Source organism: Chrysemys picta, chromosome 16 (assembly GCF_011386835.1).
Source record: "Chrysemys picta bellii isolate R12L10 chromosome 16, ASM1138683v2, whole genome shotgun sequence".
In the NCBI taxonomy this organism is placed as follows: Eukaryota; Metazoa; Chordata; order Testudines; family Emydidae; genus Chrysemys; species Chrysemys picta.
Window position 1 is genome coordinate 4,585,439 of NC_088806.1, and position 27,127 is coordinate 4,612,565.

General features: G+C 49.8%; 2 protein-coding genes across 6 annotated transcripts in view; both read right to left on the reverse strand.

The window, feature by feature from the left end:
• LOC135975968 (glucose 1,6-bisphosphate synthase-like) overlaps positions 1-27,127 on the reverse strand; it is a 316,498-nt gene that overhangs the window by 140,556 nt on the left and 148,815 nt on the right. The window lies entirely within an intron of this gene.
• LOC135975935 (zinc finger protein OZF-like) lies at positions 1,517-26,486 on the reverse strand. Of its 5 annotated transcripts, none has more exons than XM_065569826.1 (5): positions 26,250-26,486; positions 13,896-14,022; positions 9,187-9,592; positions 8,341-8,484; positions 1,517-8,022 (listed from the first exon to the last, which is right to left on the reverse strand). In XM_065569826.1, the coding sequence occupies exons 3-5, from the start codon at positions 9,242-9,244 to the stop codon at positions 6,620-6,622; spliced, it is 1,605 nt and encodes a 534-aa protein (XP_065425898.1). In that variant the 5' UTR covers positions 9,245-9,592; positions 13,896-14,022; positions 26,250-26,486; the 3' UTR covers positions 1,517-6,619. The 5 variants fall into 5 exon arrangements, with proteins under 5 accessions (XP_065425898.1, XP_065425897.1, XP_065425896.1 ...); XM_065569825.1 differs by lacking the exon at positions 9,187-9,592 and adding an exon at positions 14,708-14,796 and having other exon boundaries at positions 1,517-8,019; XM_065569824.1 differs by lacking the exon at positions 9,187-9,592 and adding an exon at positions 14,708-14,796.

Here is a 27,127-nt window from a genome sequence, read left to right on the forward strand (position 1 = left end):
AGGTGGCTGAACCCGGAAGGCTTAACCGGACCCCAGGTAGCGGAGATGGTGGCCCTGGAGCAATTTACCCAGATCCTGCCCTCGGGAGGAAGGGCCTGGCTACGCCGGCACCGACCAGCAACCCTCTCAGCGGCAGTGACTTTGATAGAAGACTACTTGTCCGCTGAGGGGACCGAAGCGACACCCCGTACAGCAGGAAGCTACGGACAACGGGGCAGACTGGGCAAAGGGAATCCCCAGAGAGCAGGGGCTCGGGAACTACCGTCCGGCACCCATTCCGTGACCCTGAAGCTCCCCAGTCCCGAGCCCAGACACCGGGCAGCCCGGGTAATGACCCACAGGGACCCACTCCCACGAGAAAGAGGAAGCCCACCGGGTGGAGGCCCGGGACCCGCCGTGGTCCGAGAGGGATGCTGGGAGTGCGGACAAGAGGGGCACTTTCGGCGGGATTGCCCGTTCATGGACTGTAATTATGGACAAGCCTGGGTCGCCGGAAGAAGGGCCCGTAAGAGAGGTCTGGGAAAGCTTGTGGTCCCCGTCCAGGTCGAGGGGATCCTCACCAATGCCTTCGTGGATTCGGGGTGCAGCCAGACCCTCATACGTGAGGGGCTGGTCCCAAACCTCAAACTCTCTGACACCCAGATACATCTACAGTGTGTACATGGGGACATCTGCCCTTACTCCTCAGCCTGGGCGAAGATAGAAGTCTGCCACTGGGAGGAGGGCCTTCGCGTGGGCGTGGCCCCCAGATTGGCCTACCCGGTAGTCTTGGGACAAGACTGGCCAGGCTTCGGGGAGATTCTCCGGAGATACCAACCGCCCAACCCACGAACCGACGGGCTGAGGCCCCCACGAGTGGGGCTGCTTGGACACACGCCACGGGATGACCCCGGAGAAGGGACATCGACTCCGGGAGAGCCCCCCGTGACCAACCCCCCTGTAAGGGCCCGGTCAGTCGAGGATGCTCAAATGGAACTGGAACGGGATGTGGACTTTGTGCAAGAACAGAGAGAGGACCCGACCCTAAGTAGGGCCTGGGAACAGGCCACCAGCCTCGGTCCCGATGAAGGCTCAACCCTTGGGCCCCCACAGGGTCCACGCTTTGAGATATGGAAAGATTGCCTGTACCGGGTGTGACGGGTTGGATCACAGAAACCTCCTTGGGAGCTGCCACCCGATGTGCAAAAGACTACCCCTGCTTCTGTTTTCCCTGCCAGCTCAGGACTCCAGCACCCTGTCTTGCTGAGCCAGACACTCCCGTCTGGCTCCAGACACAGATCCAGGGTCTGAATCTCCTGTCCCAAAGCTGCAAGTTTACCTGAAAACAGCTTACAGAAATGCGCTTGTCTTTAGCACTCAGATGCCCAACTCCCAATGGGGTCTAAACCCAAATAAATCCGTTTTACCCTGCATAAAGCTTATGCAGGGCAAACTCATAAATTGTTCGCCCTCTATAACACTGATAGAGAGATATGCACAGCTGTTTGCTCCCCCAGGTATTAATACATACTCTGAGTAAATTACTAAATAAAAAGTGATTTTATTAAATACAGACAGTAGGATTTAAGTGGTTCAAAGTAGTAACAGACAGAACAAAGTAAGTCACCAAGCAAAATAAAATAAAATGCGCAAATCTATGCCTAATCAAACTGAATACAGATAATCTCATCCTCAGAGATGCTTCAGTAAGTTTTTCTCAGACTGGACACCTTCCAGGCCTGGGCACAATTCTTTCCCCTGGTACAGCTCTTGTTCCAGCTCAGGTGATAGCTAGGGGATTCTTCATGATGGCTTCTCTCTCCCTCTCTGTTCTCTTCCACCCCTTTATATATCTTTTGCATAAGGCGGGAACCCTTTGTCCCTCTGGGTTTCCACCCCCCCTCACTGGAAAAGCAACAGGTTAAAGATGGATTCCAGTTCAGGTGACATGCTCACATGTCACTGCAAGACTTCATTACTCACTTGCCAGCACACACATATACAGGGAGACTCACAGGTAAACAGCCATCTGCAGACAATGGGAGTCATCAAGATTCCAAACCATCATTAATGGCCCACACTTTACATAATTACAATAGGCCCTCAGAGTTACATTTTATATTTCTAGTTTTAGATACAAGAGTGGTACATTTATACAAATCAGATGATCATACTCAGTAGATTATAAGTTTTGTAATGATACCTTACAAGAGACCTTTTGCATGAAGCATATCCCAGTTACGTTACATTCACTTATTACCGTATTTTCTCTAAAACTATCCCAGTTACATTATATTGACTTATTATCAAGTTTTTATAAAACCATATAGACTGCACAACGTCACACCGGGTAGTACAGGAACCGCAGGCCCAGGACACATTCCGTCAGCTATTGGTCCCTCGGAAGCTGTGACAAAGCCTCCTCCGTCTAGCCCACGCTAACCCCTGGGCTGGGCACCTGGGGCGGGAGAAGACCCTCCAGAGGATAGCTCGTCGGTTCTTCTGGCCTGGCATACACCGGGAGGTGCGAGACTACTGCGCATCTTGCCCAGAATGCCAACGGGCGGGACCAAAAGTCTGGCCCGGGTGCCCCTGATCCCTATGCCAGTCGTCGGCATACCCTTTGAAAGGATTGGGATGGACCTGGTTGGACCCCTGGACAGAAGTAAGACAGGAAATCGCTTCATCCTAGTGGTAGTGGCTTACGCAACGCGTTACCCTGAAGCCGTACCCCTGAGGATGGCCACAGCGCCGGCGATCACTACCGAACGAGTGAAGATTTTTGCTAGAGTCGGGATACCGGAGGAAATCCTGATGGATCAGGGCACGAACGTGTCCTCTAAACTGATAGCAGAATTGTGCCGCCTTCTCCATATACGAACCCTCCGGACGTCTATTTACCATCCCCAGACCGACGGCCTGGTGGAACGTTTCAATGGTACACTCAAATCCATGTTAAGGAAGTTCATGGAGGAGGATCCTACGCATTGGGACACTCTGTTGCCAGCCCTGCTGTTCGCCATCAGGGAGGTACCCCAGGCATCGACGGGATTTTCACCCTTTGAACTCCTGTATGGTAGGCAGCCCCGGGGGATCCTGGACCTCCTGAAGGAGGAATGGGAAGCTCAGGAGACCCGAGTCCTCAGGACCACCCAATACGTGTTGCAACTCCGAGAACGGCTACGAACGCTAGGGGCGTTCGCCCGGGAGAACCTGATACAGGCACAAGCGAACCAAGAACGCCTCTACAACCGAGGAACTAGGGGACGGAGTTTCAGTCCCGGGGATCGTGTGTTGCTTTTGTTACCATCGGCCGAGTCAAAACTGCTAGCCAAATGGCAGGGACCCTACGAGGTAATCCGGAGGATTGGACCAGTAGACTACAAGGTCTGGCTACCAGGGCGATGGAGGGATATGTGCATATACCACATAAACCTTCTGAAGGCCTGGAAGACCAGGGAAGCCCTGCTCATCGGCCCATCCACCCCGGAATCAGAACTTGGACCCCTAGTAGGGGACCCCCCGGACCCCAGGCTGGTGACATTAGGGGTGGGCCTTGCCCCTATACAGGGAGAGCAACTACAGCAATTGACAGGGGAGTTCCCCGACGTTTTATCCGCCCACACTGGGCAAACTACTCTAATGAGCCATCATATAGCAACCACTCCAGGTCAGAAGGTAAGAGACCACCACCGGCCGTTACCCCGGAAGATGTGGGACACCGTCCAAATGGAGCTGGAGACAATGCTGGAGATGGGGGTTGTGGAAGAATCAAAGAGTGAGTAGCGCAGCCCCATCGCCTTAGTCCCAAAGCCTGATGGGACTACCCGTTTTTGTATTGATTTCCGAAAAGTCAATGCTATCTCCCGCTTCGATGCGTATCTGATGCCGTGGGTGGACGAATTGTTGGAGCGGCTCGGGGGAGCGAGGTACTTATCAACCTTAGATCTAACCAAGGGATACTGGCAGATCCCCCTCACCCCAAACTCCCAGGAGAAGACTGCCTTCCCAACCCCGTTCGGCCTCTTCCAATATATAACGATGCCATTCGGGCTACATGGAGCCGCGGCTACGTTCCAACGGTTGATGAACAAGGTCTTACAGCCTCATGACCAGTATGCGGCGGCGTATATAGACGACATCGTAGTCTATAGCGACAACTGGGAGGACCATCTACGCCATCTGGCTGGGGTGTTGCAGGCACTTCGATCAGCCGGCCTTACAGCCAATCAGGCGAAGTGTCACCTCGGGAAAGAGGAGGTAACCTACCTCGGATATACGGTACGGGGTGGGAAACTGACGCCTCTAATCAGCAAAGTGCAAGCCCTCAGAGACGTACCCGTCCCCAAGACGAAGAAGCAAGTGCGCCAGTTTTTGGGCCTAGCTGGATATTACCATCGCTTCGTGCCAGACTTTGCATCCATAGCCGCCCCCCTGTCGGACCTTACAAAGAACTCACAGCCTCGACAAGTGCAGTGGTCAGAAGAGTGTGATAAAGCTTTCGAAGCTCTGAAAGAATGACTCACTCATGAACCGGTCCTGCAATACCCAGATTTTTCAAAAGAATTTATACTTCAGACAGATGCCTCGGAAGTAGGCCTGGGGGCCGTACTCTCCCAGGAGTTGGACGGGGAAGAACACCTGATACTGTATTTAAGCCGTAAACTGTTCCCCCGGGAACAACGGTACTCCACAATAGAGAAAGAGGCCCTGGCAGTGAGATGGGCCATCGACGCCCTACGTTATTATCTGTTGGGGAATAACTTCAGGCTGACCACAGACCATGTCCCCTTACGATGGATAAATAGCATGAAGGACGCGAACCCCCGGATACTACGTTGGTATCTCTCACTGCAACCCTATGACTTCCGCATATTTCATCGCCCGGGTAAGGAACACGCTAACGCGGACTTCTTTTCCAGACAGGGGGAGGAGGGGGCGGGCCAACCGGAGGGGTCCCTCTTAAGGGGGAGGGTGTGTGACTGGGTAGCCCCGCCCCGCACTAGCCCCAGCGACGTCAGACCAGTAGCTCTGACAGAGGAAGTCCCACCCCGTTCGTACTGGGCATGCTCCAGATGCTCACTGAGTATAAAAGGAGGGAACTCAGCTCAGTAGGGGCTGGTGGCCGCAGGGGAAGGACTTGATTGGGAAGCTCCTGCAGAGGACCAGCCGACACTCTTGAAGCCGCCAGGAACAGAGGCTTCTACAGGCTGGCACGAACCCCTACTGCGGGAGGAACCAGAGGAGGTGACGGATCCGGAGAATCATGGAGAACCCTGGGATCTGTGGGAGACCCCAACTCCCCAGCCGGTAGGGAGCAACCCAGGGGAGGTGACGGACTGGTACCTTGACCCCGGTAAGCCTCAGCGTGTTTCGGTAGGACCCCCTCGCTGAGCCAGTAGTAAGGCCCTACGGCCCTGCAACCAGGGGCTCTTATATGGACTCTGGCCATTAGGTCGTGCTGCCCTGCAACCCGGGGCGCTTGTATGGACTCTGGCCACTAGACCGTGCTGCCCTGTAAGGAGGGGCATGAACCCTCACAGTCTCCAATAAATCTGAGCTACATCCTATCAAACTGAACTAATATCCAATTGGGTGACCAAACAGCCTTCAGGAAATATAGAAACCCACATCACATGGATAGAATACATGACAATGAAACTCCAGAGCAGTTTACATCTGATTATTCAGAATCAGGACAACAGATTCTCCCATCACTTTCTCCTCTAATTCATTGAAACCAGCTTCACTCAGCACTTTCTCAATAGTCAGTTATACTACTTACAAAATGTTTAGTATCCTTGTATCCCTATAATGGGGGACAGAACAGCTACCTTGCCAGAAGTGGCTTTACCAATAAATGGAACCTGGGATTTAAACTCCAAATGATCACACTGTGTTTGGGATCCATTTGAATTCCCCTTCCAGGTCTTTGATACTTTCATCTCCAGTCACAGCAACTCTGGTATAGGATTAAAGAACTCAAAGCATCATTTCCATGCATAGACAACGGAGAACGCTTCTTTACATGACACTTTGAGAAGTGGATGGATAGAATGTGATGAAGATAAACTCTGCATGGCTCATAGAAAAGGTAACAGTTGTATAGTTACGGGAAGGAAGGAATCTCTGAGTCACCCCGTCTCCTTCCAGTGTCACAGAGGCTGAAATGACACCTTTTTTTTCCTGCCTCTGCTCCTCTTCATTTAAATATAATTTGAAAAGGTCCCAATATAACTGCTCTTCAGCACAACCAAGAGCAACGTGAGAACAACTGGCAATGATACAATCTGTATCATTGGTTACTCTAACAATAACTTTGTAATAGGAGGAATGGTATAAATGTGATGTTCCCTGGCTCCTGATAGGAAGGGCACACTCGAATTACTCATGGGACAATGGAGTTGATAGAAAGGACAAATGGGCCACTTCAAAACAGGGTGAACTGCAAAAGGAAATATGGGCCACTCATCTGGACAAGCTGAGGGATAAGGGTGCTGCAAATAGTTCAAACAGCTTTACAAGTTACTATGTGGGAATCAGAAAAAGTATTAAAGAAAAAAAAGTATTGATAGTCCTAGAGGTTTTTATGGTCTTGATTTCCCTTTCAGATTCTCTGATGGCTAACATGGGCTGAATGCTAAGAGACGGTATTCCCACACTTACTGCTTTCATAGGTTCTCTCACCTGTGTGGATTCTTTGATGGCGAAAAAGGCTTGATCTTTGAGTGAAGCTTTTCCCACACTCACTGCATTCATAGGGCCTCTCACCTGTGTGGATTCTCTGATGATCAGAAAGGGTTGATCTGTGAGTGAAGTTTTTCCCACACTCACTACATTCATAGGGCTTCTCTCCTGTGTGGATTCTCTGATGGTGAAAAAGGCCTGATCTTTGAGTGAAGGTTTTACCGCACTCACTGCATTCATAGGGCCTCTCCCCTGTGTGGATTCTCTGATGCCTAATAAGGTGCGAGCTGCACTTGAAGGTTTTCCCACACTCACGGCATTCATAGGGCCTCTCCCCTATGTGGATTTTCTGATGGTTAAAAAGGCCTGATCTGTAAATGAATTTTTTCCCACACTCACTGCATTCATAGGGCCTCTCCCCTGTGTGGATTCTCTGATGTTCAGAAAGGGCTGAGCTGGTAGAGAAGCATTTTTCACACTCACGGCATTCATAGGGCCTCTCCCCCGTGTGGATTCTCTGATGGTGAAAAAGGCCTGATATGTGAGTGAAGTTTTTCCCACACTCACGGCATTCATAGGGCCTCTCCCCTGTGTGGATTCTCTGATGGTGAAAAAGGACTGATCTGTAAGTGAAGTTTTTCCCACACTCCCTGCATTCATAGGGCCTCTCCCCTGTGTGGGTTCTCTGATGTTTAGAAAGGTCTGAGCTGTTTGTGAAGCATTTTCCACACTCACTGCACTCATAGGGCCTCTCCCCTGTGTGGATTCTCTCATGTTGAGAAAGGGCTGATCTGTGAGTGAAGCATTTTCCACACTCACGGCATTCATAGGGCCTCTCCCCTGTGTGGATTCTCTGATGTTCAGAAAGGGCTGAGCTGTTAGTGAAGCATTTCCCACACTCACTGCATTCATAGGGCCTCTCCCCTGTGTGGATTCTCTGATGTTGAAAAACACCTGATCTGTTAGTGAAGCTTTTCCCGCATTCACTGCATTTGTAGGGCCTCTCCCCTGTGTGGATTCTCTGATGATCAGAAAGGTCCGATCTGCGAATGAAGTTTTTCCCACACTCAGTGCATGTATTTTTCCTCTTTCCCCTGAGGATTTCCTGCTGTGTTGTGGTTTCCTTGAGGCCCTTCTGAGTTCCCCGACAGGAAATAAATTTACCCACTTTCTCTCCTGGCTGGTTTCCCTGCTCTCTTTCTTGTCTGTGCTGAATCTCACAGGATTTTCCCTGCTCATGACTGCTGGACACATTCCTTTTCCATGTTTGCGATAATGCTCTGTGTTTATCCACTTGCTCAACATTTTCCTGCTGAGAATTCTGCTCCTCTTTCTCACATACCATTGCATCACCTGCTGTGATACAGACAGAAACCTCAAACAGGGATGGAAAGGGGAAGACCAAACCAAAACAAGTGCTGGAGAGAGGTCAAATAAAAATCAGGAACTGAACTCCCCCAAATAGGAGAGAGGAGGGGATCAATTCAGCCTTCACATCCCATCCAACTTCACAGGGGGAAGGGAGGAAGCTACAGCCTGGTGTCTGCTAGGATCTATAGGAAGCCATGAGCTATGATTATCCTGAGGATATGACCCCTGCTAGGGACAATAATGAACTGAGACACCTCCCAAGGGCTTTGTAGGGCATCCCAGATGTTTCCTTCAGGCACTTACAGATTCTGAGTTGGTTTAATGTTTCCTCATCTGTGCAGGGAGCTCTCAGTATCTCTCTTTCCTCTGAACCCTGGAGGTCTGGGACCCATGGCTCTTCCCCTTGTTCCAGCCGGGAGATCACATCAGGTTGGGAAACTGGAAACCCTGCTCAGATGAAAGAAAACAAAAGGAATTCAGTTGATTTCATAAGACTTCGTCATAAAAGACATTCTATTAATTTATCTTCAGGGCTTAGTGTGACCCTTAGTGCCTGGGGCAGTTCTCACTGAAAATGCCAAAGTCAAGGCAGGCTGAAAAAGGGAGAGCAGATGCTCTAAAAACTGGTGGTTAACACTGATGTTAAAAACAACAAGGAGTCTGGTGGCACCTTAAAGACTAACAGATTTATTTGGGCATAAGCTTTCGTGAGTAAAAACCTCACTTCTTCGGATGCATAGAGACTCTATGCATCCGAAGAAGTGAGGTTTTTACTCACGAAAGCTTATGCCCAAATAAATCTGTTAGTCTTTAAGGTGCCACCAGACTCCTTGTTGTTTTTGTAGATACAGACTAACACGGCTACCCCCTGATACTTGACACTGATGTTAAACTCACTGACCAGTAACAAACTGTGCTTCTGATCACCCACACTGGTTATCGAGAAGCTGAAAAAAGAAATCACACAGCCCCCTTTATTGCATTCCAGTTCTCTGAATCCCAACCAGCACCTAGGTCCAGTACAGTGATAGGGTATTTAAAAACTCTAATCACAAACAAAATGTTGGAAGGAAGGAAGGACAGACAGATGGAAGGAAAGAAAGAAGTCAGATACATTCCATAATCTATATATAGGGTTCTTAGATGTACTGGTGAGTTGCTGGCATGAAAGTCCATCTGGAACACATCCACAGCTTGGATGGGTCATTCAGTCCTTTGTTCAAGGCTTCAGTTCGTAGAGAAGTTGCTCCAGAGGTAGGAAGAGGGACTGAAGACAAAATGGAGATGATGCGGCTGCCCTTTATATTCCTTTTGCCACGTGGCTTGTACTTCCTGTGTCCCAAACACAAGCTTCACAGCATATGGCATGGAAAAGCCTTGGAGTTCTCAGTACACAGGCATAGCCCTGCATGTCTTGCTGACTCAATAGGTGTATCCCCTTGGTCCTTTCCATGGGCTCATTGTACAGCTGATGACCCTGGATAGGCCATCAAATGGGCTAGGCAGTGCTGACACCAATATGTCTGGGGGTGTCAACCAGAAACACTGCACAAATCTGGAAATACAGATATACCGTACATATCTGTAACTCACAATACAAACAGAAACAAAATGATCACACTTTGAAAATCATAACATTTTCCATGACACCTTACATGGCATATCTAGCATGATTCATTGCAATTTTATATTATTATTAATACCAATGTGATAAAGTGTCTCACAATTTCATACAGTGTCACACTTAGTAAATCAGTGAATTCGCAGGATCAGCTCCCCAGGTCCCTGAAGATACCGAACACTCGTTATGAGGGATTGAAATACTCACATATCTGCTGGGAACACACACAGACAGACACTGTGTCAGTCTGTACCCCTATGTTCACTCGTTTAGAAAATTATGATCAATTTTGTACCTAGTATGTTTTGTGAGGTATCACTTGAAATCGCATAATCTACTGAATATTATCCTCCTGTTAAAATGTGTAGCAACACTAGATGTAAAGTTATGAGATTTTACTGTTTGATATTACTGAAAAAGTTACAATTCTGGGGAACACCCACAGAACAGTTCCTCAGAGACAGCAAGGCAAACAGCTGGTTAAATAGCCATTGTCTGGAGGGGGAAGGTGTGAAGAAGACATTTACATTCCATCACAGGGACCACTTGAGGCTCCTATCTACAACAGACAGCCTGTCACCATGACTCGGCTGAGAACTGAAGTTGTTTCTAGTACCAAGGACTGAATTATAAAAAGAGGTGAGGAATATGCTTGAGACTCTCTCTCTCCCCTTTCCCTCTGCTCATGACAATTCCTGAAGAACTGAACTTGGGCAGCAGGGGTGGGTTAGGGGGAGTCCTGGCTTAAAGGAAAGCCAGCATATGGTGAGAGAAACACTTGCTTTGAATCCATTTTAGCTTGTTAACTTAGATGTTAAGATTGTTTTATCTTGCATTTCTTTTGTAAATAATTCTGACTTTTATGTCTCATTACCCGTAGTCACTGAAAATCTTGTTTTATTGTTTTATCTAACCAGTGTGTTTGGAAACTCCGTTTGGGAGAACAAGGCTGGTGCATGTTATTTTCCACTGATGAAATGACAGACTTCCTATGAGCTTGCGTTGTTCAGTAGTGTGCTGGACAGTGCAAGATGCACATTTCTGGGGGAAGTCTGGGACCAGAGAATTTTCTGGGGTTCTCCTGTGGGGTACTGTAATTCGTGAGTCGCTGACTAGCAGCACTCAATACTGTGTAGCTGGGAGCGAGTTACAGGCTGGAGACTGTGTTTTACCTGCCCAGGAGTGGCTGTTCTCACAGTAAACCAGGGTAAAAGGCACCCTAGTTGGGGAACTGAGGGGACACAGCTGTTTAACAGTCCAGATTGCACTGTGGTTAATGTCACAGACACTGAATTTCAAAGAGTCTCCTAAAACACAGAGAAAGTAAATCCATATCCCAGAAATCGAAGTCTCCAGACAGAGGGCAAGTCACCCTGGCACTGCTTCTTGCTGACAGAGGTCCAGAGACAATGAGAGAGTCCTGGGGAAGCTGGGAACAGTAAGCATGGGCTGGTGGGGTTCAGTGGAGAAAGGGAACAGGAAGGGCAGGGATATTACTGAATGCAGGATCTCAGCAGTGCTAGATGTGAGGATAGCGCATATTGCAGCCCATTGGAAAACATAATCCCACCTATACATATACAGTAACTCCTCACTTAAAGATGTTCTGGTTAACGTTGTTTCATTGTTACATTGCTGATCAATTAGGGAACGTGCTTGTTTAAAGTTGTGTAATGCTCCCTTCTAACATCATTTGGCAGCCACCTGCTTTGTCTACTGCTTGCAGGAAGAGCAGCCCGTTGCAGCTAGCTGGTGGGGGCTTGGAACCAGGGTGGACCGGCAGCCCCCTATCAGATCCCCCAAGGTCCCTGTGCAGCAGCTGCCTGCAGTTCAGCTGTGTCCCTCCCCCCACTGCCATGTGCTGCTCCTGCCCTCTGCCTTGGAGCTGCTCCCCGAGATTCCTGCTTGCTGTGCAGGGGGGAGGGAAGGAAGGGGGGGCTAATGTCAGGGTGTCCCCCTCCTTCCTGCACCCCCCTTAGCCCATCTTCCATAGAGCAGGGGGGGACACCCCAGGGCTCAAGATGGAGGGAATTTGCAGCAGCTGCGGTCTCAGCAAGCTGATCTAATTAACAAGGCAGTGTACTTAAGAGAAATGCGCATAGCTCCCTCCATTCCTGCTGCGTTGTGTAGAGAGACAGAGTTAACCCTTGAGGGATCAGCCAGTTGCTAGTTCATCATTTAGCAGTAAGGGAAATATCCCACCCTCTGACTCCTCCACCTCAACCAAGCTTCACAATCGTCACTGTGTACCAGTATTAAATTGTTTGTTTAAAACTTATATTGTGTGTGTATATATTTATATATAATATAGTGTTTTGTCTGGTGAAAAAAATTCACCTGGAACCTAACCCCCCTCATTTACATTAATTCTTATGGGGAAATTGGATTCATTTAACATCGTTTTGCTTAAAGTCGCATTTTTCAGGAACATAATTACAATGTTAAGTGAGGAGTTACTATAAAATGATGGGGTCTAAATTAGCTGTTTCCACTGAAGAGAGAGATCTTGGAGTCATTGTGGATAGGTCTCTGAAAACATCCACTCAATGTGCAGCAGCAGTCAAAAAGCGAACAAAGTTGGGAATCATTAAGAAAGGGATAGATAATAAGACAGAAAATATCATATTGCCTCTATATAAATCCATGGTACACCCACATCTTGAATACTGCATGCAGATGTGGTCGCACCACCTCCAAAAAGATATACTGGAAATCAAAAAGGTTCAGAAAAGGGCAAAAAAATGATTAAGGGTATGGAACAATTTCTGTATGAGAAGAGATTAAAAAGACTGGGACTTTTCAGCTTGGAAAAGAGACGACTAAGGGGAATATGATAGAAGTCTATAAAATCATGACTGGTGTGGAGAAAGTAAATAGGGAAGTGTTATTTACTCCTTCTCATAACACAAGGACTAGGAATCACCAAATGAAATTAATAGGCAGCAGATTTAAAACAAACAAAAGGAAGTATTTCTTCACACAACGCACAGTCAACCTGTGGAACTCTTTGCCAATGGATGTTGTGAAGGCCAAGACTATAATAGGGTTAAAAAAAAATAACATGATAAATTCATGCCCATCAATGGCTATTAGCCAGGATGGGTAGGGATGGTGTCCCTAAACTCTATTTGCCATAAACTGTGAATGGGCAACAGGAGATGACTCACTTGATGATTACCTGTTCTGTTCATTCTCTCTGGGACACCTGGCATTGGTCACTCTTGAAAAACAGGATACTGGTCTAGATGGACCTATGCGCTGACCCAGTGTGGCCGTTCTTATATACTAGGGAATCTAGTGAGTCCAGTGTAATGGGAGGGAGTAGGAAAATCCCTGGCTGTGGAGAACACTGGGAAATTAGAAGCTATAATTCAGGAGTAACAGACTCTAATTAGTCTGGAAAAGCAGATTGTGAAAAAGAAGAATCGGAGTCATGTGAGTTTGGGAATGAGGGACTCAAAAATCCAAGGAGCCTGAAGAGAAGAGGGATTATGGCTATTACATATGGTGATAGGGGAGCAAGACTCTCCATGTCTCAAGAATTTTCACTACCAACCTAAACCATTTTCACATGCTGGGGTGCAATCCAGATGAGTGAGGAGTTGTGTCATCTGTAATGCTGTGTGAGATTCAATGTTCTGCTTATCATAGAATATCAGGGTTGGAAGGGACCTCAGGAGGTCATCTAGTCCAACCCCCTGCTCAATGCAGAACCAAACCTCAGACAGATTTTTGCCCCAGATCCCTAAATGGCCCCCTCAAGGATTGAACTCACAACCCTGGGTTTAGCAGGCCAATGCTCAAACCACTGAGCTATACCTCCCTTATGGAGCTCCCTTGTCTGGATACTCCCAGCCAGCATTCAAGGATGCATGGAGTGTCTGTGTGATAAGTAACCCTGGACCAGCAGCTCTGACTCCAGCAGCCTGCTTGTTACACCCAAAGCACATTCTGGTCTGGGTGGAGAAGGGCACGGGTAGGAAGCTTCTATTCGTTATGCTGGACCTAAGCCCCAGTTTTACTTGAGCAAACCGGAGATATTTGACACTGTGCGATACTGCTCCTGTGCTCTGTTCCAGAGACCCTCCCCTGCTGCAGAACACTTTGGGTAGTGTGTGTGTCACTGGCATATTGGGGTGAAGCTGAAACAGGACAGAGTAGAGGTGGCATTGTGGGCTGGTGTGAACCTTATCTCTTCATTTCCCCTTCCAAGAACCGAGGGGACAGTAACCCTTACCCAGCGAGGTCACATTCTCATAGTTCTCCTGCAAGACGTCTCTGTAGAGAGCTCTCTGAGTGGGGTCCAGCAGAGCCCACTCTTCCCTGGTGAAATACACAGCCACCTCCTCGAAAGTCACCGGCCCCTGAAAGAGCAAGAGTCCAACACTCAGTACCTGCTGCCCCACTCACAGCCCCCCTATACGTGGGGGACAGGAGCCAAACAAAAGCTCTGGGTGGCTCGCAGTCAACATATTCCCACCCCCACCCCACTCAGAGCATCCAGAAAACACCAGGGTGAGGGGACGAAGAGAGAGCCCCTTGTCTCTCCCAGCAGATGCATCACACACCTACTAGCCACAGACTGATACAGGAGATGGAGCCACTAGCAGGGTCCAGGAAGAGCTCCTTGGTAGGAAGCCCAACACCCTCCTCATTGTGAAGAGCTAGATATGAAGGGAGGGGCAACACCCCTAAGCCTGACTAGTAGGTGCCCCCTTCATATCTCACAGCAGCCGCTGGTTGGGTCAGGCTCCAGCACTAGGAGTCTGGTCAGTTTTCCTAGCTCCATGTTGGTGGGTTATTTTCTGTTCAACAAATTAGAGCATTTCCACCTCTGAACCTCATGGGTCTGTTCCTAGTTTCTAGGCTGCTTGTTAAACAACTTCCAGCAGGTTTGCCACACCCTGTCCTCCTCCCTATCTCCACCCTCTGCATTTCCTGCCCTGCTCCAACCTCCAAACCAGACTGTGCAACCTTCCCAGCTCCGGTGTATTTGCTGTCCCTCTCTCTCCAGCAGGAACCCACCAGCAACCCCCCAATAATCCCTACCTGAACTGGCTCCTCTGCAGCCATTTCTCTCCCCTGTCCCATGGGAGGCTGGGAAGAGCTGGAGCGAAACATGGACGTCATTCTGCAGCCTGGCAGAGTGAGAAGGGCAGTTGTTTAGGTTTCAGAACAGGCTTTAGTTAATTTCACATTGTGAAAGTTATTAGTGACCCCCCCCGCCCCGTTAACAGAGTAGCCGTTATGTCAGCCAGCGGCCATTAGGGGGAAGCAGACACTTTAAAGACACAGTAGCCTGAACTTTTCAACTGTCTTCCCTTCAAGGCCTTAAAGTAGTTGGAGCTGGTCCCAAGCCGGTTTTCACTGACCAGATAGCAAAAGCACGGGGCTGACCACCACCAATCAAGTGTTAACACTGCAAAGACCTTGGTCTAAATGTGTATAAAGGATCTGTAAAATGTGAGTGAGACAGAGTTTTTGTACTAAGGTGCAAAGCTCTCCTTTCTTCTGCAGAATAAAGCAACTCTTCCTTATCCCTGTCTGGCTGTTATTGGCTCTCAGCTAGGTGGACCCGATATTTCGGTAACAGTTTCTGGCGACCCCAGATGGGACCCTCCTAGCTCGGACATTGGACTCCGGACGGCTGCGGCGAACTGGGAACGGCGCCAACGGGGTGTTTCGCCCCTTTTCTCTGCTTCACCGCGGCCCCCGGGGTTCGTGCTCCGATAAGGTGAGTCCTAATATGATAAGGAGACACTATCTGGTTCTGGTCTGGTTAACCGGTTTATGAATTTCTGTCTTATACATTGGGTGTTAGGTGTGTATTGGTAGAAATTCCTGTAATAGGATCCTATTAGACCATAATTCCTTCTGTTCTCTGTGTAATTCTCTGTTAGAGTGTCAGCAGGCAGATAGGTGGGTCTCTGTTTAGACCATAATTCCCTCTGTTCTCTGTGTAATTCTCTGTTAGAGTGTCAGCAGGCAGATAGGTGGGTCTCTGTTTAGGCCATAATTCCCTCTGTTCTCTGTGTAATTCTATTTTAAGAGTGTCAGCAGGCAGATGAGTGGGTCTCTGGTAAAACCCTCTAAGGATAGTCCTTTGGATTATATGTTAAGCAAATGGCCCTTACCCGGTGTTCAAAAAGGGATGTCAAGAAAGCGTTTTTTACAACTTTGCACCAAGGACTGGCCAGCCTTGGGGACTGCGTGGCCCGAGTATGGCTCCTTTGATATTCCTACCCATTTAACCCCCTTACGCCTGACATTGGAAAACCAAGCGCCGGGGCAAATGGACTATTGGTTTTTGTGGGACGATGAGGCCCATCGTCGCATGAAGAAGGTACAGGTTCAAGCCCCTCTATTCCCGAAAGCTTCTGTCCCTCATGAGGCTGATTATTTGGAGGATATCCCCCCCATATATTGCTCTAGACCACGCCCATCCCCGGCGGCAGCATTACCAATTAGGGGGGACCCGGTACCCTCCTCAACGGAGACCAGGACAGCAGGTCTACCGAGACAGATATTACCAATAAAGACTGAGGACACCACAATGCAGGCAAGCAAATCAGCTAGTGGAGCCACCAGCAGTGGGTACACTACCTCCCTGTCTGTTCCCAGCCTTAGTCCGTCCCATACAAGGAAGGGGGCACTTTATGGGGACGAGGTAATTAATGTCCAAGCACCCCTCCGGACCATCCCAGTCCCTACAACGGATGAGAATGTTGTAGACCGTTATGTTCATGTCCCCTTTACCACTGCTGACCTTATGAACTGGCAAACCACTACACCTCGCCTTAGGGACGACCCGGACGTCGTTCACAGGCGATTCCGTGCGATTTTCCAGTCTCATAGTCCTGATTGGCAAGACGTGGGCCAACTTTTAGATTGCTTATTGCGCACGGAAGAGAAAGAGCGGGTACTGAGGGGGGCCCGGGAGGCTGCAGAGGCTGCCAACGACGGTCGCAATTTTATAAGGCTCGCCAATCCGCCCCATTGGAACCCGAATGATTTGACCCAACAAGCAGATCTAAAGAAATTCCTAGATTATATTTTGACAGGCATAAAACAAGCGGGAGAAAGAACTTTAGATTGGACAAAAGTTCATAATACTGTGCAAGGGAAAGAAGAACACCCTTCTGACTTTTATGAGAGACTTTGTAAAGCATTTTGTATCCATACTAATATAGATCCCAAGGCCATGGACACACAGTCCACGGTCAGGCTTATTTTTATTTCCCAGTCAGCCCCGGACATCAAGAAGCGGTTGCAGCAGCTTGAGGGTGCTGAAGGAAAATCCCTGGAGAAACTAGTAAGCGTGGCCACCCGAGTATATCATACAAAAGAAAAAGTTCAAGAGACCAAACAGGTAAAGATGCTAGCAGCCCTTGTAAACACTGGAAATGAAAAACAGGGAGGGAGACAGGGACCCCCCAAGTGGCAACCAAAATCAGATTATGGGGGGAACCCGAGACATGCCAATGATATATGTAACTACTGTAAGCAGCTTGGCCACTGGAAGAGAGAGTGTCCGAACAGACCTACTGGACGACAACCCCGTCGCCCAGACCGACCTCAACAACAGATGGCTGTGACAAGAACAGACGCTGTTGCTAATAAAGAATGACGGCAACCAGAGGGTCCTCTTGTCACCTATTCAAATGATTTTACCACTTATGTTTGTTCCTCCACAGACCCCCAGGTTCGCCTAACATTGGGAGGAACCACCTATTCTTGTCTTTTGGATTCAGGGGCTGCACTTTCTACTGTTACTGCCAAGCCGGAGAGAGAAAGCCTTACAGATAAGAGCATTCCGGTAATGGGTATAGGCGGGAAGCCATTTGACTGTTCTGTATTACAGGAGGCTGCTGTAGAAATCTCTGGTGTCTCCTCCTCCCATGCCTTTCTGCTAGCCCCGGATTCCCCAGTTAACCTCTTAGGCAAAGATCTGTTGTGTAAACTACGTGCTCAGATTTTCTTTTCAGATGACAAAATCATTCTTCGGTTGCCTCAAACCCAACTTCCCCAGCTGTGTGCTGTTCTAACCCAAGTTTCAAAGGACCCGATCCTGCCTGCGGACCAAATCTTACCCGAGCGACTCAGACAGGAGGTAAACATCTCCCTGTGGGGCACTTCAAGGGCAGACTTGGGGACTCTCCAGACAGAGCCAGTGCGTATAACCCTGAAGCCAGGCATTGAAATTCCTCGGATTCGTCAGTATCCCATCCCCCAAGAAGCTCTGCTTGGCCTCCGGAGTCTTATCACCACATTCCTACGGTTGGGAGTGCTGGTTCACACCAAGTCTCCTTTCAATACTCCCATCCTGCCAGTAAAAAAACCTGACATGGACTCAGAGGGAAAACCGGTATACCGATTTGTCCAGGACTTACGTGCAGTAAATAAGGTTGTCCAAGCTAGACACAATGTGGTACCAAACCCTCACACAATCCTGACTGCCATTCCAGCAGGTACTGCTTGTTATTCAGTAATAGACTTGTGTAATGCTTTTTTTAGTATTCCTCTAGATAAGGACAGCTGGGATATCTTTGCATTTACATGGACGGACCCAGAAACTAGGAGAGCAGAACAACTGACCTGGACTCGGCTCCCGCAAGGATATGTTGAGTCCCCGACTATTTTTTCCTCTATCCTGACACGTGACTTAGCTGATATCAGCCTACCGGGTGGGTCTACATATCTCTTGTATGTGGATGACGTCCTGGTTTGTTCTCCGGATCAGGTAACATGTGAAACAGACACTATTTACTTGCTAAATTGCTTGGCAGACAAGGGACATAAAGTATCTCCTTCTAAGTTGCAGTTTGCCAAAGACAAGGTAACTTATCTTGGTCATGTATTCACCCCTGGGTATCGAGCGTTATCTAGTACCCGTATTCAGTCAATTCTTAACATTCCCCGACCAGAAACAAAACGCGAAATGCGGGGATTTTTAGGCCTGGCAGGATTCTGCCGTTCCTGGATTCCAGGTTTTGGGGAGATGGCAAAACCCCTCTTTAAACAGATCACCCATGACATTGCAAAAGCCCCTTCACTGGGATTCTGGGGCCGTCAAAGCCTTCCAGGGAATTAAAACAGCTTTGGTCTCAGCCCCAGCCCTTGGACTCCCTGATTATCGCAAACCCTTTGTTCTCTATGTACATGAGCGACTTGGGGTGGCCTCTGGTGTCCTTACTCAGGCTTTTGGACCCAGAGAACGACCTGTGGCCTATTTCTCCAAAAAATTGGATGCTGTGGCACAGGGCTTTCCTGGCTGTCTCCGAGCAGTGGTTGCTGCTGGTCTCCTGGTACCCCAAGCGGAAAAGATTACCTTAGGCCATCCACTGACCTTACGGACCCCTCATGCAGCTCAACAATTGTTGGTCCAAAAGGGCACGCAACATTTGACCTCTCAAAGATTAACGCATTTAGAAGTTTCTTTATTGTCCAGGACCAATTTAAAAATTGAACAGTGCCATACCTTGAACCCTGCAACCCTTTTACCGTTCCCGGACTATGATTATGAGCCCTCACATGATTGCCTTCAGATAGTGCAACATCAAGAAAAACCTCGAGTAGACCTTTCAGATGTGCCCATTCAAAATGCTGAACTAGAACTGTATACTGATGGTTCAGCACGGGTCATGGAGGGCCAACGGGTATCTAGGTTTGCAGTAACTACTCAGTTTGATGTATTACAGTCTGCTCCCCTGGGACCTTCCACCTCAGCTCAGGCAGCAGAATTGATAGCCCTCACCCAAGCATGTGAGTTGGCAGCAGGTCAGTCAGTGAACATATATACTGACTCGAAATATGCCTTTGGTGTTTGTCATGCCACAGGCCAACTGTGGGCAGAGCGTGGCTTTATTACCTCCAGTGGCACTAAGGTGGCCCATGGGCCCTTGATCCTGAAATTATTGGAAGCCATACATCTGCCATCTGAGATTGCCATCGTCCATGTTCGGGCTCATCAGAAGGGAAACGATCCCACCGTTAATGGGAATCGGTTGGCTGATTCAGCTTCAAAAGCAGCCTCCCTACAGCCATATGTTACCAACCAGATGGTACTCACATCCTCCACCCCGCCAACTCCAGTCCCAGCCCCTTTTACCCCTGAGCCATCAGAGGTCGAGCGTTGGAAAAGCATGGGGGCCACCAAAACCCGAGGGGGGGAATGGCAACTGCCAGATGAAAGAAGAGCATTGCCCCGAGCTGCTCTACGGCCTGCCCTATTTAAATTACACCAAGAAACCCACGGTGGTGCAGAGGCCATGGCAGCTACTGTGAATAGACTTTAGTATGCTCCTGGAGTATTCCAGGAAGCTAAACGAGTCCTTGCCACTTGTGACATCTGTGTGAAATTCAATCCAAGAGGGAAACCTAAAGGCCCCCCTGGAGCCAGGTTATGGGCATACACACCCTTCGAGCGACTTCAAATTAACTACTCAGAAATGCCTAAGTGCCAGGGCTACAAGTACCTCCTTGTAATCGTGTGTCAACTGACTGGATGGACTGAAGCATTCCCGACTAGACGAGCAACTGCCGTGGAAGTGGGAAAGACCTTATTAAACCATGTCATTCCTAGGTTTGGCCCCCCTAGGTCTATTGACTCTGATCAAGGGACTCATTTTACTGCCCAGATTATTCAAAACATTGCAAAAGCCCTAAGTATTGACTGGCTTCTACACACCCCTTGGAGACCACCATCTTCAGGACAAGTAGAAAAGATGAACCAGACTTTAAAACTTAAACTTTCTAAGCTGTGTGCTCAAACTGGGTTAAAATGGCTTCAGGCTCTGCCTTTGGCCCTCTTGGCAGTTCGAACTGCCCCTAGAGGCCGGCTCCGTCTCTCTCCCTTTAAACTTTTATTTGGCAGGCCATACACCGGATTTGCTGATCCAGGATTTGTAACTGATTTAGCCACTTGAGGTGACGAGGAACTAACCAAATATGTTGTTTCCCTTCAAACCACTCTCAAATCTCTCCACAGGTATGCGGCTCAATTTCAGTCCCTACCCGCTGATGTTCCTGCCCACCGGATCGCTCCAGGAGACTAAGTCTATGTGAAAAAGTAGAAACACGAGCCTCTCCAACCCCGGTGGGCGGGCCCTTTCCAAGTCCTTCTTACCTCTCACACTGCTGTTCGAGTGAGAGAGCGAGACACTTGGATACACCACCCCCGCTGTTCCCCAGCCAACGGACCCTCAGCTGGGCACATCAGACCCACCTCCAGGACCCATAGCCTCAGGGCTGGGCACATCAGAACCACCCCTCAAAACCCCAAACCTCCAGAATCCACCAACCTGACAAGGGTACCCCCTGCCCAGCCACCCAGAGGCCTCCGCCTACCACAATGCCCCTTCAGCTCCAATCTCCACACACACACACTCCTCCACCCACCCAGCAACAGTGTTACCTCACAGTGTCTGATAAGTAGATCAAAAGTTATCACCGCCCCCTGCTGGCCAGTCGCACAGGCAGAGGGAGCCCTGGGGGATGCTTCGTTAGCAGCAGAACGGAAGGCACGGAGGGCCAAAATAGGTAAGAAATTTCCATGCCCTGTCACTAGCAAATCACTGCTCTACAGCCAAAATGCTTCTGAAATAAATGTAGTCAAACTTTACTAATTCTGGGTCACTGAGAACGAAAATGATGCTTAAAATTGTTGATTGGCTCTAGTTTTCAAGATATGCTATTGGGTCAGTATATACGACCCTTGACTTAGGAATGGCGGAGGATAAGTGAGTCATAAAGGGAAGGGATCTCAATTTAAACCAGAAATGACTAAAATACATCTTTGACTGGATCTATGAATAAATCTATGACTGGGTTTGGACAGTACTTGCTTTTTAGGCAAAACAATGAATGATGCAATCTGAAGCTGGTATTGCGTCATACATGATATGAATTGCATCATGTTATTCCTAGAAGTCATGGATGATGCAATCATAACGAAGCTTACATCACTCTGCTGAACAAATTGCCCTATATCAGCTCTAGAAATCATACAGTGTCGTGCTCTCTTATTTGTCAGTGTTTGATTTTGCAAAGGGACACATTTCTGTTTAGCCAAAGTGAGCAGAGATGCCTCGTACTTGTGTGAACAGTGCAGATAACTTCTGCTATGTTTGTGGTGAAGTGACTTTTGCATCACAAAAGCGCAGTATAACCACTATGGTTAAGAAGCCTATCACCTTTATTTTGGCTGCAAAATTGGAGATCAGGACAAGAGGTGGGCCCCACACATATGCTGCAACACTTGTGCAACAAATCTTCGCCAGTGGTTGAACAGGAAAAGGAAATCTATGCCTTTTGCAGTGCTAGTGATTTGGAGAGAGCCAACAGATCATCCCAGCAATTGTTACTTCTGCCTGGTGCCTCCAGTTGGGAAAGGTGTGTCAAAGAAAAAAAAGTGGACTGTGCATTATCCAAACATTCCGTCAGCTATACGCCCAGTACCCCACGGAGAAGGACTGCCGGTTCCTGATGCACCAGAATCATTCTCACTTGAGTCAGACGAGGAAAAGGAAGAGGATGAAACTTCTGGTCCTGAACCATCAATGTCAAAGGACCCACATTTTCTCCCATCCTCCTCCTCTAAACCACACCTCATAACACAAGGTGAACTGAATGACCTTGTCAGGGATTTGGAACTACCCAAGAGCAAGGCAGAGCTGTTGGGCTCCAGACTACAGCAGTGGAATCTCCTGGCAGGTGATGTTAAGGTTTCCATGTTCCGTGACCGTCAAAAGGATCTTGTCCCATTCTTCTTCATGGAAGGTGATCTTGTAGCCTGCAACAACATCGATGGTGTGATGGCAGCCCTCAACTTTGATCACGATCCAGATGAGTGGAGACTGTTCATTGATTCATCGAAGACGAGTCTTAAAGCTGTTTTACTGCATAATGGCAATGTTTTGTCATCAATTCCAGTTGGTCATGCAGTCCATATGAAGGAAACCTATGACAACATGAAACAACTTTTGAGGTGCATAAACTATGACCAACATCAGTGGCAGCTTTGTGGCGATTTGAAGGTTGTTGCTCTCTTGCTTGGTCTGCAGACTGGATACACAAAGTACTGCTGTTTTCTCTGCGAATGGGATAGTCGTGCAAGAAATTCCCACTACATCAAGAAAGATTGGCCACTCCGACAGTCATTGGAGCCTGGGAGGAAAAGTGTCTAGCATCCACCACTTGTTGAATCGAGGAAGATTTTGTTACCCACCCTTACGCATCAAGCTGGGTCTGATAAAGAACTTTGTCAAGGCCATTGACAAAACACAAGCAGCTTTCAAGTACCTCCGTGGAAAATTTCCAAGGTTAAGTGAAGCTAAGATAAAGGAAGGTGTCTTTGTTGGTCCTCAGATTCGTGAACTTCTTCGAGATGATGCATTTGACCATGCACTGCGTGGCAAGGAAAAGACAGCATGGAAAGCCTTCCAGTTAGTGGCAATAAATTTTCTCGGAAACAACAAGGCAGACAACTACAGGTTGTTGGTGGAAAACCTCCTCAAGGCATACAAAAGCCTTGGTTGCAACATGTCACTAAAGATACATTTTTTGCACTCTCATCTAGATTTTTTTCCACCGAACTGCGGAGCAGTGAGCGACGAGCACGGCGAGCCATTTCACCAGGACATTGCAACAATGGAGAAACGCTATCAGGGCAAATAGAGCCCATCAATGCTTGCAGACTATTGCTGGACAGTGACAAGAGATGCTCCATTTAATGAATACAAGAGACAAGCCAAGAAGCGCCGAGTAGACACTGAATAGGACTAAACTATGTACAGAATAGTTTTTTGCCTTTTGTTTCATAATAAATTTTATTTATATAACCCTTTTGCTGATTTTTAAAGTGTTACATAAACAGGACAGGTGAAATATTATCATGTAAAGCAACCATAAACACATGAAAAGACCTAGGTTTACAATTTATGATTAAAACTCTACTATCTACACAATATACATAGACATAAAATATAAAAACTTAAATATCTTAGAAACAGTAGCCAATCAGTTGTTTTAATTGTCATATTTGAATTCAGCACATCAAAATACATAATAAATAGCACATTTTATCTCTGAAGCAGACGGACTTCTCAAAAAATGTAGACCAGTGTAATGGATCCACCCCAGAGATAGCTACATGTTAGCACTGTGGGAAGCAGCCCCTCGCAGAGACAATTTGTCATGGGGTTTGGGATACTTCTGGACCCACGGTGCACTCAGAGTGACCAGCTGGAGAAAAGAAAAGGATCCAGCCAACTCTCCCATTACCAGCTGGGAACCACTGATCCCCCAGACAGGGGGAGGCCTCTGGCTTTGATGGGTATTATGTCGCCGAAACCCTGCCCCACGTCCTATGCAGTTGCAAGCCCCACGCCAGAGCCTGGCAACTGCGACACAACGCCGTCCAGGACCGCCTGGTGAAGGCCATCGACCCGCGGCTGGGGGAAGTCCCCGGCACCGACAGTCCGCTGCGCCCAGACATCGTCATCATGGACGAGGTCGGAAAAAAGGTCATCCTGGTCAACATAACGATCCCGTTTGAGAACAGGACCCCAGCCTTCCGTGAAGCCCGAGCCCGCAAGCTTGAAAAATATGACCCCCTGGCTGACACCCTGCGGTCAAAGGGCTATGAGGTACACACAAACGCTCTGCTTGTTGGGTCCCTGGGTGCCTGGGACCCATGCAACGAGCGAGTACTGAGGACCTGTGGAGTGGGCCGTCACTACGCACGGCTCATGAGACGCCTAATGGTCTCCGACACTATCCGTTGGTCCTGGGACATCTACACGGAACACATCACCGGCCACCGCCAATACCAAGAGTGAGCCCATTAGACCTCGCTCACTTGCAAGGGAGAAGGGACTCGCTAACCCCTCCCCCCGCTGGGCCTTATCCCCTGAGGCCCGAACCCACCCAACCTGACCGGCTGCCGCCAATACCGAGAGCGAGCCGGGGGAAACCTCGCCCACCCACAAGGGACCTATCAATTCCCCCCCACACACACTGGATTTTACCCCCTGAGCCCCGAACCCATCCAACCCCATCGGCCGACGCCAATGCCGAGAATGAGCCAGGGAGACTTCGCCCACCCGCAAGGGGGAAGGGACATATAACCCCGCCCTACGGGACCCTATCCCCGGAGCCCCGAACCCACCCAACCTCACCGGCCACCACCAATTCCGTGAGTGAGCCGGGGAGACCTCACCCACCCACAAGGGGGAAGGGACCCGTATCCTCCCCCACCGGACCTTACCCCCCCCCGAGCCCTGAACCCGCCCAACCCCATCGGCCACCCCCGATAACGAGAGTGTGCCGAAGGGACCTTGCCCACCCGCAAGGGGGAAGAGGCCTATATACCCCCCCCCCCCCCCCGATGGGCCTTATCTCTTGAGCCCTGAACCCACCCAACCTCACCAGCCACCACCAATGCCAAAGAGTGAGCCGGGGAGACCTCGCCCACCCGCAAAGGGGAAGGGACCTCTTAACCCCGCCCCCTCCCCCCGCTGGGCCTTTTTCCCCTGAATCCCGAACCTACCCAACCTAACTGAATCCCACTTCGTGAGGGTCACCCCCTCACCATTACCCAACCCACCTACTTGTACCTATGGCTATTTGTACCCCCTGTGTGGATGACTGACTCTCACCACTTATCAACTGTGTCTTGATCTCACCCACCGCTTACCCCCCCCCCCCATTGGAGACATTAAAGTCTGTATGTATTATGTGCATTGCCAACCCCAACATAACAACCTCCTCCCCATACTCTGTATGTTCCCCCCCAATGATGGACAACTGACTCTTCAAATCTTTTGTACCGTTTATTTTTAAATATTCTCTAATAAAAATTTAAATATATGGCTGGTCTGTTTCATCGGCAAACATTTTTAAACAGAGATAAAGGAGGGAACAAATGATTCTCAAAGGGGAGGGGAAAGATGATCACTGGGAAATTGACCCCCCTGTAACAATCAGGATGGAGAACGACTGAGGACAGCAAATAAAATGGGTGGAAAAAATCCCACCCCCCCCATTGGAGGAGATTTTAAATTGATATTTGAGAAATATGAAGAGAACAGGGGGAAAGCAGGAGAGATGAGAGAGCTGATCAGAGATAATTTGAGTAGAAAAAGGGGGGGGGCGCGATCTGTCCCAGATTTTATAGCCACGTGTGAGATACTGAGAGAGAAAAGGGGAAGAACTGGAGAGAATTTGTATCGGGGGTGGGAGGCAAGTGGCACAAACAGGGACAGGATCCAATTAACTCCCCTTCCCCCGCCCGCCACTTCTCCCCCGGGGATTTCCTGGCTGCACAGAGACAGTTCAACCCCCCCACTGACCTCCCCCCTCGCAACTCCGGCTTCTCCCCGCCCTGCCCGACACCCCCCCTCCCCCACACCACAGGGGACCCCCCGCCGGGCCCAGTCTCTGCCCCCCCCAATCCCAGCGGGGCCGGGGGCAGATCCTGCTGCAGCTCCACTGGGGCCGAGACAGCTCCGAGGCTTCTCCCAGGTCCCCCGGGGCAGAGAGTCACTTTCCTGCCCGGCCCCAGCGCTCCCCCCCCCCCGGGTCTCTCACTCACCGGGGGGCTCCGACCCGGGGCTGCCCAGGGGGCGGGTCCCAGCTGGAGAAAGCCCCTCCCCCCGGCCGGGCACGGGGGGGTTAATGCCGGGCTCCCCCCGCACAGACCCCGGGGAACAGCAGCTGCTCAGCCCGGCCCCGGATCACACGGAGGCAGCAGCGGAAGTGACGTTGGGCGGGGGGGGGATAGGACGAGTGGGGCTGGCACGGAGCATGCGCAGTAACCGCTGCTGAAACCCTCCTGGGTTTCCTGGGCCGAGAGGGCAGAAGCGCCCCCGCTGCAGGCTGGGAGATGTAGTCCCTGACTCTCCCTGGAGGGGAAGTGACGTTAGACCGGAAGGCCGAGCCAGCCTGTGTACGCGCGCAGGTCGCTGCGGCTCTGCCTGGCTCGTGCGGGGCCGTTGGAGCCTCTCCCGGAGCCGGAGAAGGGTTTTGTGCCGTTCAAGCTCTGGACATGCGCAGATCGGGGGCAAGTCCCGCATGCGCAGAGGCAGCGCTCCCCCGCTGCTGCTCCCTGGCGCTGGGAGCACTTTGTGGAGCTACACCGGCGCCCAGCCCGGCCAAGGGCATCGCCGGGAAGGGGGGGCGCTGCTCGGGGCCTCAGCCGGGGACGAGGCGGCGATGGCGCAGGGACAGGGACCCGGACCCCGGCGTGAGCCGGGCTCACGCGGCGGGCACTGCGGAGCGGGGGGGTTGTGCGGGCGCGGGGACAGACCCCACCCAGTGCAGTCCCCGGCCCTCACGCGCCCTCCCGCCGCCAGGCTGCGTCGCCTCAGGGTAACGGTCCCTCCGCTGCGCGCTCCGCGAGCCGAGCACTATCAACACCACCACCAGCCGGAGCCCCGCCCCTTCGCCGGCCCCGCCCCCAACAGTCACTGC